Source organism: Rhinolophus ferrumequinum, chromosome 28 (assembly GCF_004115265.2).
Source record: "Rhinolophus ferrumequinum isolate MPI-CBG mRhiFer1 chromosome 28, mRhiFer1_v1.p, whole genome shotgun sequence".
NCBI classification, from domain to species: Eukaryota; Metazoa; Chordata; class Mammalia; order Chiroptera; family Rhinolophidae; genus Rhinolophus; species Rhinolophus ferrumequinum.
The window spans coordinates 4,785,156-4,797,070 of record NC_046311.1 but is presented as its reverse complement, the minus strand read 5'-3'; the positions used below and the strand labels follow the sequence as shown (position 1 = coordinate 4,797,070).

General features: G+C 57.1%; 1 protein-coding gene across 1 annotated transcript; it reads right to left on the bottom strand.

Annotated features, from left to right (window-relative positions):
* Positions 1-1,003: 1,003 nt before the first annotated feature.
* MFGE8 (milk fat globule EGF and factor V/VIII domain containing) lies at positions 1,004-11,644 on the bottom strand. The gene is made up of 9 exons (XM_033100376.1): positions 11,465-11,644; positions 8,929-9,054; positions 8,397-8,528; positions 6,507-6,688; positions 6,117-6,272; positions 5,287-5,431; positions 2,697-2,881; positions 1,881-2,036; positions 1,004-1,763 (listed from the first exon to the last, which is right to left on the bottom strand). The coding sequence occupies exons 1-9, from the start codon at positions 11,535-11,537 to the stop codon at positions 1,626-1,628; spliced, it is 1,293 nt and encodes a 430-aa protein (XP_032956267.1). The 5' UTR covers positions 11,538-11,644; the 3' UTR covers positions 1,004-1,625.
* Between the last annotated feature and the right edge of the window lie 271 nt (positions 11,645-11,915).

Below are 11,915 nucleotides of genomic sequence, written 5' to 3'. Positions count from 1 at the left end.
GTACTTTGAAGGTGACTGTACTCCAAGGGGAGTACTTTGAAGGTGACCGCAGTGATATTCAGCAATGAGGTATGTAGCACTTTTTCTAGGATGAGTTCGCGAACTTAATTGTCTGACCTCATACAGTAGTTACTGGGGAGGCCGAGCCACCCCAGAGCAGAGATGTGGGAGAAAGCCGCTTTATCCACCAGTCCCCAGGGGAGGCCAGAACAGGGGTGGGGGTAGGAAATACTCCCTGGAGGGAGTCCTGCAGCCAACAACTATCCAGAAAGACTGACTCCAAACCCAATCCAAGCGGCTCCGAGGAGGAGAGCCTTGAAACAGGAAGGAGTGGGCTGAGGGACCCCTAGGGGCAGGCAGCCCCACTGCCCCAGTTCACTCGGGGACCATGCCTGGGCCTTATATTCTGCCCCCCGTCCAGCAAAGAAGCCCTGGCAAAGGCAGCTCTCAGAAAGGAGCCACTTCAAAGGAATTTCTCTGAGGAAGTGCCAAGAAAGCTACATCCTCTTCAGGGCCGACAGCTGTGGGGCCAGATCTCCCACCCAGAGGCACCTGTGTGTATCACAGCATGGCTTCCCCACATTTGTTCCAGAAAATTCATCTTGTGTCCCAAGGCCTAGCATACTCGGGTGGTTTTATTAGCCCCTTTCCCAGCTAATCAGTCCCCCTCCATCTGCCAGCCCCCTTCCCAGATCAGACCCCTGCACTGGCCCCCACTTCCTGATGGCTCCTGCCTTCAGGGCTTAAGTGTACCCTGAAGCTTCCATTTGAGCCCGAGAGTGAATATGCCAATGGCCTCTCAGGAGCCAGTGTGCTCGCCCACTAGGCAGAGTCCTGGCCCCCTGTGGGACCCCCCAGTAGCCTCCTCTGGCTGTTAAGCTCTGTGTAGTCAGGCAGGTGACACGAGAATGACGGGGCTCTGGGAGGTCTGAGGGTGGACAGTGGGGGACCAGCATAAGACAAAGCCTATTTGAACACATTGATGATAAACCACAGCAAGAGCTCCGGGGTGATATAAATATATTTTGAAAGCTGCCTGTGCACTCTCTAGGCAAGAACCAGCATTGAGGGCCCCTCCGTGCCCACCTACCTCCTCCTCTATCTCTCCATAGACCCCCCCGCACCCACTTCTGTCTCTTTCTAGGCTGCAGGACAAGGGCCAAGAGGGGTCTCCAAGGAGATAAGGGGGCAGTGTCGGGGCTAGATGGCAGCAGCAGAGTGGCAGCCTCAGGGCTGAGAGGCAGGAGACTTATCTCCAGCCGGGTACCTTCAGGGTCTTCCTCCAGGGACATGGGAATGTGGGGTGTGGGAGACAGGCTACGGAGGACGCAGAGGCCGGAATCAGGGATCTGGAGAGGTGCAGGTAACCCACACCCGCTACTTCGCTCTTCTGTGTCCATCCCAGGCCTACTCAACTCCCACAGTGCCTAAGAAAATGGGACGGCATGAGGGCTAGGTGCCAGGGGCGTGTGGGAGGCGGGGCGTGTGGGAGGCGGGGCAGGAGGAGCAAAGGAGGGAGAGGTGAATGAAACCCCCTGCCCCAAGTCACTACAATCAGGAGGCGGGTGGCGGCAGCAGGCCCACAGAAGGTCAGGAAGACCCACTCACTTCCGCCGAGCCTACCACTAGCAGCCCAGCAGCTCCACACGAAGGGTGATGCGATTGTGCCAAGCTACGGGCAGGATGCGCACGAAGCGAGCCAGGAAGGGCGTCTCAAACATGTTCTTCTTGTGGGAATTATTGTCCAAGTTGCCGGGGAAGATCTGGAGGCAGAGGGGGTGTCAGGAGGGCCCCAGAAGCCAGTGCCCCTCCCGTCAGAGCCCCCGGCCAGCCTGGCTGGGCACCCCTGGAATGATACTGGGAAGGCAGCACACACTCACCTTGCTGTCTACGGCCCCCTGATCCTTGTACTCAGTCCAGTTCGTGCCGTCGTTACTGTGGGCCACCTTGTAGGCTGCCACATACTGGATGTGGCCAAAGTCTCGGGCCCCCTGCGTGATGATGCCGGTCACTCGCCTCTGGTAGCCCAAGTCAATCTATGGGGGAAAAAAATCAACCGCATTTTCTTTGCTTGGACATCCTCCATGAAGGTGAGAAAAGGAAGACACACGTGGACGTGTATTCTAGTTTGGGAAAAGCTACTTCACTTGGCAGAGCTTTAGTTTCCTCATCTGTCACGTGAGCGAATGCTTTGCTTTTCCCGTGACTCTCTCGTGTTGCACAATTACAGCAAAGCCCGAGGGCTGACAGTGTTCTCAGACACGAAGTTAGAGAGCATTTGCTCTGTGCAGACAGAGAAACTCCGAGGTGCCTGTCTCAGGTATCTCTCCTTCACCTCGCCCTGCTGTCCGAGGGCTCAGCCTTACCCCCTGTGGCAGCCAATGGAGGTGGCTCTCCCCCTACAGACGCGTACACACACATATAGACACACACACACCCTTTCTCCACTTGGGCTGGGGGCCTTGGTGGAAGCAGCGCTGAGATCCCCGTGCCCCACCCCCACCCTGGAGTCACAGAATCAGGAGGAAGGTGGGGCTCATGGCAGGAAGAACGAGCAAATGTGGAGGAAAAAACAAGGCTTTTCAGAAACTGCCTCTTGCGGAGCAGAGAAGCCTGGACTGGGCGGAGGTCAAAGCCTTGGCAGCCCCACCCAACCCCAGCTGACCCCAGGTCTGCACCCCAGAGGCCTGGCCCACCTGCAGCCACTCAGAGGGAGAGTTGCTCTCAGCAGTCCAGGCATTGAACTTGCCCTGCTGGTCCAGCCGCGCGTAGTAGGGATACCAGCTGAATGAACTCAGGCCCCAGGTCCTGTAGATGCTAGAGGCCGTGATCTGCTTGTTGGGGATGATGTTGTCCTTTAGGCCCAAGGGTTCGGAGCATCCTGCCAGCAAAGGGGACTGTCACCCACATCTGGGATCCACAGCTTCCCAGGGGCGTGAGCACAAGGAGATGAAGGGGAAAGAACTCTGTGGATCCCACCAGCCCCTGGCATCCTCTTGGACAACAGACAGAAGCTCCTTCTGCCTTTTAGAGCCAATCACCCTACTTTCTCACTGGCTGCCCCACCCACTCCTACCCTCAGCCCGCTGCTCTCAGTTCCCACCCCCACTCAACCTATCACAGATCACCCACCACTCTTCTGCCCATGCAGCAGGGCAGGCCCTGATACACCATCTCCCACCCTCCTTCAAAGCCTGACTTGTGAGACACCTCCTCCAACAAGCCTGCCCTGACTACCTCACCTGGGGAGGACTTGTCCCTCCCCTGGACTCACAGCACCTCCTGTCACTCCTACAGTACAGCTGCTATCCACACTGCTGAGTCCTGGGATTCTTGTCCAGATCATGAATAAAACCCATCTCACTGACTCAGTGCTTTCTTTAGTCATTTATCCACCACACAAAAACCTGAATGGAGATAGTAGCGAACCCATCCTACAGATGAGAAAACTGAGGCTGAGAGACATTATGCCAAATCACACACACAAACACCTGATCACCTCCAACACGCACACACCCACCCTGAGCCATGAAGCCATGAAGGCCTGTCTGGTAGTAACCCGGCAATGAATAGAACTTCCAGCAGGTGGAAGGCAGAGAGGTGAGAACTCAGGGGGATCGTGTAGCCTTGCCCAGCAGCCCCTCCCTCGGCGTCTTGCAGAGGGACTTCACATATTCAACAGTCACCGTGCTGTCAGGCCTGTGAGGGCTGGCCTCAGAAGCTGGCCTCGGTTTCACTCAGGCCTGCCCCAAACACTGAGGAATGTGCCGGGCTGTTTTGTACTAGTCACGTTTACCTGAAGGTGGCCAGAATAGTTGGGGATGGGCTGGAGAAGATAAAACTCCCAAGAGAATGACAGGCATGTCTCACACCTGGCAGAATCCCCATTCCACAACTGTCTGTCCCTTTAGGGAATTGGGGGAGTGGGAGGAGTGGGCCTGGATAGCCAGCTGACTGGAATGCCTACTACGGAAAGGAGACGCTCCAGACCTTGTGGGAAGCAGATAGAGCAGCCTCCCTTCCTCAGCTTGCCAGCCTCATCCTTTCCCAATCTCAGAGGGAGTCGGCCGTGAGAGGACCATGCTGGCAACTTTAGCAGCCCAAGGCCTCAGACTACGGCAGCTCGTGGCGAAGGACTCTAGGGAAAGGAGCCAGGGTAGGGGCCCCCAGACCCGTCTCTGTCCTTTACCAACTACTCAAATTTCCTTTTAGTTAGCCGAAGGAAAATTCTTTAACTCCCCACTTAAACAGCCAGGCTCCAAAGGCAGTGACCCTGGGAACACAGACTTAAGTTCATAATTTGAAAAAAAAACAAACAAAAAAAAAACTAAACCCAGCCAAGCACACAGAACTCAGCCCTGAGTGGTATTGGACGGTATCTGAAATGGGAAAAGAGGAAGAAGTGCCACAGAGGGGAAAGAAAGCGCAAAGGGTGGGTCTCCGATAAGGTAGAAAGGCAGACAGCCACCTGAGCTCTGCAATCTGCCTAGTGAGTCCTACAGTTCTGCCGGAGGCCAGCAGGTGGCATGTGGCTGCAAAAAGAGAAAGCTGGGTGAACTGGGAGGAGACAGGTTTCTGCGCCCCATCCCTGCACCCGACCTCCCCAATGGTGACTTTTCCTTGACTCAGGGCTGAGAGGCAGGAGACTCAACCTGTCCCTTTCTGCGCCCCCTCCACCATTCCTCCATCGGGAAAGGGCAGCAGGAAGCACCAACCCCAACCCCCCCAATTCCCTATGACCCTCGACTCCCACGTTTCTCTTGAATGCAGACTACAGGAGGTTTGGGGTAGGAGGAACACTGGATGGGTGGGTGTTAGTTAGAAGCCCAGGGATCTAGACCAGGAGCACACACCAGCTGTGTGCCCTTGATAAATATTTATCTGGCCTCACTTTCCTCATTCATTCAGTAACTCATTCATCCAATAATTATCAAGCAACTATGGTCCCGGCACTGTTACAGGTACTGGGAATACAGCAGTGAATAAAACCAACTCCCTGCCCTCATGGAGCTGAAATCTGCAAAACAGACCGAATACCACATGTTCTAGGAGCTCCAGGAACCCATCGGAATAAGTGAAAATGCTTTGAAAACGGAAGTGGTGTCTCTTTTGTTCTCTACCCCGGAATGCCCTGGGCTGGCAGACAGGACAGCCAATGGCCCGGTGACTCTAGTGCGCCTCTGCTATCTGAGCCAGGTCCCGGGGCCTGGCTGCAGCCCTCCCCAGCTCAGCCTGGCTGAGAAGAGAGACCATCCTCTTGGATGGACCACAGACCCTAGCACTCACCACTCAGCTCACAGCCAAGGAGCTCAAAGCGCAGGGTGCAGCCCCGGTGACAGACAAGGGGCACCAGCCTCACATACTGCACCTCCAGAGGCAAGTCAAACATGTTGGTCTTCAGGCTGTTGTTGTCCCAATTCCCCTTAAATATCTAGGAAGAAGAGCAGATTGTCGAAGTGGTCAGTCCCCCTTCCTGGGCTTGCCACTTTCTTCTGCAGGCCTATGGGGGGAGCACTGGGCTTAGCAGGGCCACTTGGGGACTCAGCCCTTCCCCTGGCCACCCCACAGTCCTCAACAACCCAGATTCCCCTTGTTCAGCTGCCTTGGTCATCGTGGGGCCTGGGCACAAACCACTCTTTCACACAGGGCGAACCATAAATGTATAGGACGCCTCTGTGCAAATTAGAAAAAAGCACTCCTTTCTCATGACACTACTGTAACGACTTTCCCACAGATCGAAGCACACAAACATACGATGTTTACATTGTGAATGGTGCTCACTTAGGAACGACACCCTTGAGCAGTGTACAACCTGCACGACTGTACGTGGTAGCCCTGGAAGGGTCAAAATGCACCCCCACCCTGCCACTACAAGCGCCCTCAAGTCACTGAACCTTTTTAAGTCTCGCTATTCTTGGATATCCAGTGGGGCTATTGTAACCACAAAACGTGGGAACAATCTGGGTTTCCCAATTTCTGGGAACCAAGAAACACCTAAAGACCCACCTCATGGCCAGTCACTCAGGGTACCCTTGCCTCATTGGGGGCCCTCAAACAACACTGGAGCCCCCAGGGGTGCTGACCACAGTCCTTTCGCAGGGTCCCAACAGCCTCACCTTATCTCCTGAGTCGTCTTCTCCTTGGACAAACTGGAAGTTTTTCCCGTTGAGGCTGTAGGCCACCTTGAAACTCTTGACATACTCAGCACTGCCTGAGCGGCTGGCACCCTGCGTCACCACGCCCGTCACCCGCATTTTCCGCAGCAGGTTTACCTGGACCCAGGGCAGGGAGGACAGTACCCTTAAGCTCAGGGGTTCCTTCTACTACCCCCTCTGCTCCGCCTCATCGTGCCCCACCACCCCAGGCCCCCCAAGGCTGCCGTCAATTTATAGACACCTTCCCTGTGGCAACCTGCTACCTTGACCCCCGCTATGAACCCTTCCTGGGGCGACCCCCACATGCAGGCACGCTCAGCTCCCCCCACCCCAGGGCCATCCCTTCCACACCTGGATCCAGGGTTTTCTATCGTAGTTGCTGGCCGTCCAGGCATTGACAATGCCGGTGCGATGCAGGCGGGCCAGCTCGGGGGCCCAGCGCTGCAAACCCATGAAGCCGAAGTGCAGGGATGAGGCGGAGATCTGCGCGTCGGCAATGGCGCCCGTCTGCATGCCCAGAGGCATGGTGCAGGCTGCAGGGAGGACGGCGGCAGTCAGGGGGCCACCCAAGCAGGTGGACCCAGAGGACAAGAGAACAGGACAGTGTGGTCTCTGCTGAGGACCCAGCGCAGAGGCCATGAATGGACAATGAGGGCCCCAGAGGAGGTACCAAGAAAAGGTACGTTATGAGGAAGAGAGCGGCCAGGCACAGTGGAGGGGGCCTGATGGAGCTGCTATAACTGGTGACTAGAGTCTCTCTCCAGGCTGCGGTTGGTGGTCCCACCAGGAGGACCGCCACATCCAGCCCAAGCCCAGCCTCTGGCTTCCCCAGGATGGCTTTGGGAGAAGGGGCACCTCAGATGGCAGTGCCCTGCCCAGAAGGCAATAAGCAAATCTGCCTGGAGTATTCTAGGATCCCACATGGCAGGAGTTGTCTGGGTGGGGCAAGAAGGCCATTCTGTTGTTTCTCGTACCCTCTGCCCTTTCCAGCTTCTGGTCCTGACCTAACCAAGGCCCCTTCACTTCACCATCACCCCAGCAATATGGTCATGGGGACTGAGCCATTGTCCTCACTCCCAAGCAGAGAACCTAGGGTCAGGTCACCCTACTCCAATACCCCCGGCTCGAACAAGGAGGGGCTGCCCCAATTCCCACGCACCCCTGCCTGAGAAGGCTAGGTGGGTAATTCCGACTCAAGCACACCCATGGTTACCTCGGCTCCCAGCACAGTAATTAGTGGGCCCACCGGGCCCCACCTAGGGCTCTGTCTGTCTTGGTGATCCCCCACTACACACACCCACATTCCTCCAGCCAGGATTTCAAACACATTGGCCTCAGCCCAGGGCCCAAGGCACAGGCCCTGCACGCTGCCTCCCACGAGGTAGAGGGCATCACTTCACCTGCTCTCCCCCAGGGCCCCAGCTCCCACCCAGCTGGCCCAGCCTCCCTCCTCCTCCTGTAGGCCAGCAATCCTCCGCGTGCACCCCCACATCTACCTGAAGGAGAACAGCCCCCTGCCCGAAATGTTCAGTAACAGACCCACGGGACTGCAGAAATCGGTCCCCCACCCTTCACCCCACTTCACCCACCCCAGGCCTAGACGTAGATTTTTCAGAAGAGTCCTAGTTTGGTGGGAGGGACTCCAGCTAGGCAAGGAGAGCCACTGCGGGCAGTAGTGGTGGGCAGCCACCCAAGGCCATGCTGTGGCTGAGTGGATAACCAAGCAGGCCGGGCAAGTCAGCCCCTCTGTACACGTCGGGCCTCTGACCACCTGACCGTGAAGGGACCGCCCAGTCTGCGCCAGGAGCTGTCAGACCCTGAGGCCCAAGCCTTATTTACTGACCTCCTGGGCCCCAAAAGATTAAGAACATGTTTCTTTTCCCCTGTTGGTAGAAAAATCTAAGACTTAACCCTAATGCTATGTGTCTGATTCATGGTGACCCAGGAAATAGCACTCCCATGACCTCAGGGGCCACCACCATTCCTCACTCTCCTGCAATAACATCAGGCCTGCCCTGCAGTCCCAGGCGGGAGGCCTGGGCAGGAAGAAGCCTGGGGAGGGACAACAGGACAACCCTCCCACCTACCCCGTGGCCTAACCGAGGTTCTGTGCCACCCTCAATCTACCAGAGGAGAGGAGGCCCTGGCACAGGGAATAAGGCCAGACACGGCCCAGGCTGCCAGGACGGTGGCTCAGGGTCTGTGCCCCCGCCCCCAGGGCTGGCACCCTCAGACACTCACTGGTCTCACAGTGGGTGCCTGTGTAGCCATCAGGGCACTTGCAGATGTACTCGGTGAAGACGTCTCCGCGGTGTGAGTCATCGACCACTCGGCACTCCGCATCATTGAGGCAGGGGTTTGGGAAACAGGGACCTGGGGAGGGGAAGGCAGGGAAGATGGGCAGGTGATCAGCAAGGAGATGGGGACAGAGACAGGCAGCAGCAGTTGGACCCAGCCCAAAAGCACATTCCGCCCAAACTCAGCTCACTGCCTGCCTCCCCCCAACCATCCACTCCCTCCTTCCCCGACTCTGCCTGATGGAGTCTGGGCCAGCCAGGCGCCAAGGAGGGTAGTCTGTAGGTGAATCAGCCCAACTAGAGGAAGCAGCTCAGCTTTTCAAGTGGCCTGGGAGTTTCCAGGCAAATGCCAGCTGACAACGGGAGAGGTGCTGGGGACACTACCTACTTCAGGATGGACAAGCTCAGCCCAGCAGCCTGGACAGCTCTGGGAGCTGGGTGCAGAGCAACAGGCGCGCTCCACGGAAGGTACATACCTTTCTCAGTCTCGTTGCAAATAAGGCCTGTGAAGCCTTCGGGGCAGAGGCAGTAGAAGAGGAGGTTGTCCTGGTCCAACAAGCAGGTCCCACCATTCAGGCACTGGCTGGAATCACAGAAGTCACCTGCAGTAACAGGAACAAACAAGTCCTTCACTCAGTAGATATTTGGGGGGGGGGGGTCAACGACCAAGTACGTGCTGGGCCCCCGAGCAAGAGGAATCAGGTGCAGTCCTACAAGAAGCCATGGGAAAAGGGCGGACAAGTCAACGGGAGTGAGCAGGCACCATGAGCTCTGCCAGAAGCCTGCACCAGGGGCCACTGCAGGTGTGGTTTCTGCCAAGGGGTTGAGAGTTTCACAGCGGAGGGGACACGTGAGCTGGTCTGAAAGATGGAGTGGGAGTGTGTGCCAGGCTGGAGGATGAGGAAAGCACACTCTACAGGAAAGCAGAAGCACACAGAGCATAGCATGTATGTCGGAGAACAGTAAGACACAGCTCAACAGGGAGGTTGGGGCCAGACTGGGAAGGACTTAAGAATGACAAGTTTAGACTTTTCACCCTGCAGACCAGGGACTCGTAACCTTCCTTCAGCCTCCCCACCATGGTCCACCAGGAAAAAATAAATCAGAGCTTCTCAAGCATGAGGTGGGAATGGGGAACCCGTTTCCAAGTCTGAGATGGAAGGAGCTACCCAAAGATCCCTCTGGCGGCAGGGTGGAAATGTGACAGGAGCAGGGCAGGTAGGAGACCAGGAGAGCACCAGGGAGGCTGTCACAGGACTCCTGGTGAGAGGAAGTCAGGAGAAAGGCAAGATGATTTGAGAAACACTGGACAGGACTACAGAGGTGGGAAGAGGGCTGAAGAGGACACCCCAGCTTCTGGTTGGGGGCCTGGGTGACAGATGTGCACCACTAGCCTGTCCCTAGTCCCTGGGCTCTGGTGAACTGTTATCAGTCTGCAGGAGGGTCTTCTGACCTTAGCATCCCAGGGGGCTGCACAAGACCCCATACCCAAAGCTGAGCAGGCATTTGGGGTAAGACACAAGAAATCATTTTTCTTTCCCATAGAGTCGTGCCATGCCAGACTGGAGGACCCTCCTGAAATCCCAAAGCCCCAGAAAGCTGGGCCCACGCTCCAGGGAAGGGAACACCGTTAATGAGCAATGGAGTCCTCAGAGCTCCACCTCAGCACCAGGCTCCAAAGGAGCTATTAGTCACTGGCTCTAAATAGCAGGTTAATCCCCTCCCCTGACCTGGCAGGGTGAGGCACCACCACAGACAGAGGCTTAGGAATGGCCAGAGTCCTCGGCTTCTGTCCCAACAAGGTCCAACTCCTCTGCCTTCCTCTCCCAATCATATCTTGCTCCAGGGAAAAGCAGTCCAGTGGGAAAAAGGGAAAGTGAAAGGTATTCCCTACCTGGAGGGCCTTAGACTGACTCACGTGCACACAGCACACAGCAGCCGGTTCTTCTCCTTTGGCTACTAGGCTTCCCGTTTTGAGAAAAGCCAGATCACATCCCTACTAAATCACCTTTGGGATTTCAGGGTCCTGCCCTTTGGGGAGATTTCCCCAGGGACATTTTGCCAGGGCTCAGATTGTGGGGACTGAGAGGGATGGAAAGGGACAAGACCCAGCCATCTCTCAGGGTTGCTGGGGACAGCCGCCAGCATCCAAGTGCGTGGGAGCTTGGAGTTGCCCTTAAGTTTTCCATTTCTATGAGAAAATGATGGAGCGGGTACCTGAAGAGTCCTTGCCCCCCCCCAATGGGCACCCTTATCCCAGCCCTGGAGGGGACTGCGTGGCCCCTCAGTGAAGGGGAGAGGCATCTCCATGACCGGCCTGCTGGAGGGCTAGCTGGCAGTAGGAGGCCTCCGGGCGGGGGAGGACTAAGAAGATACAGCAGCAGGCCAAGGTCGAAGGAAGGAGTCAGGAGCAGCCTCTGTAGGAGGCAGTCCTTTTCCAGGCCCCTCCCTGGGCCCCACTCAGGGCCGGTTCATCCCACCCACTCCCAGCCGTCCCTTAGCTTATCTGCAGACACCCACGAGTAAGAGCAGAAATGTCCAAGGATCAGGCCGGCCACCAGGACTTGAGAGGGAGTTGCCAGGGAAAGTTGGCTGAAGACGACTTATCAATCAATACAACAGTCCTAGAAACTTTCAGGGGGAAGGTGCGCGCCAGTCAGACTCGGTTCAATGGCCTCATTTTACAGATGGGAAAAGCGAGGCCCTACACAGGGGATCCCTTTGTTATGACTAAGCCACCTCCCTGGGGAGGGCTGGGCTGTCACCCGGTGCCCCGAGCCACCGCCCAACGTTCTAGCCTCTCTCACTGGCCAAGACGCACGGGTGCGGAGACAGCGGGAGAAGCCCAGCGCATCCCCCGTGCAGGCAGGGGCGCAGCCCGGGAAGTTGCCCCTCCACCCGGCCTCGGTTCTCTGACCAAGTTTGTCAACACTGGAGGCGGAGGGAGGGCGCCGCTGCGAACTTCCGAGCAGAGAGGAGGGGCGAGCGCGGCCGGGCAGCGTGATCACTCACCAGATGCGGCGAAGAGGCTGGAGGCACAGAGCAGCACGCCGCAGAGCGCGGCCAGCAGGCGGGGGCCAGGCATGCTGGGACACGCGGCGTGCGGGGTCCGGGCTCCGGGCTCCGACGGTGCAGCCTGCGGGACTCCCTCCTGCTCCTGGACCAGAATAAATCAGGCAGCGCAGCACCGCCCACTGGCCCCGGTGCTCCGCCCAGGCCCCGGAGGTGGACTCGGGGGCGGGGCTCCGCGCCCTGAGCGAAGGGGGAGTCCCAGCGTCCCCGCCTCCCGCCCAGCCACACCCGGTGTCCTCTGTGGGACCAGTGACCAGGCCCCAATCCTAAAGCGACGGGGCAGGGAAGGGCTCAGAAGTTGTTTGGTTTTGTTTTTGTGTTTTTTAATTTTAGACTGAAGGAAAGATATTAAACCTTATTCATAATACGGATAATGCAAATTAAAAATACA

Excerpts from the sequence above, each read along its gene's own strand:
- MFGE8 (XM_033100376.1), bottom strand. The coding sequence starts at position 11,537 with ATGCCTGGCCCCCGCCTGCTGGCCGCGCTCTGCGGCGTGCTGCTCTGT. Across the intron at positions 6,273-6,506 it reads ATAGAAAACCCTGGATCCAG|GTAAACCTGCTGCGGAAAAT; the intron begins GTGTGGAAGGGA and ends CCCTGGGTCCAG. Across the intron at positions 2,037-2,696 it reads CTCCCTCTGAGTGGCTGCAG|ATTGACTTGGGCTACCAGAG; the intron begins GTGGGCCAGGCC and ends TTTCCCCCATAG.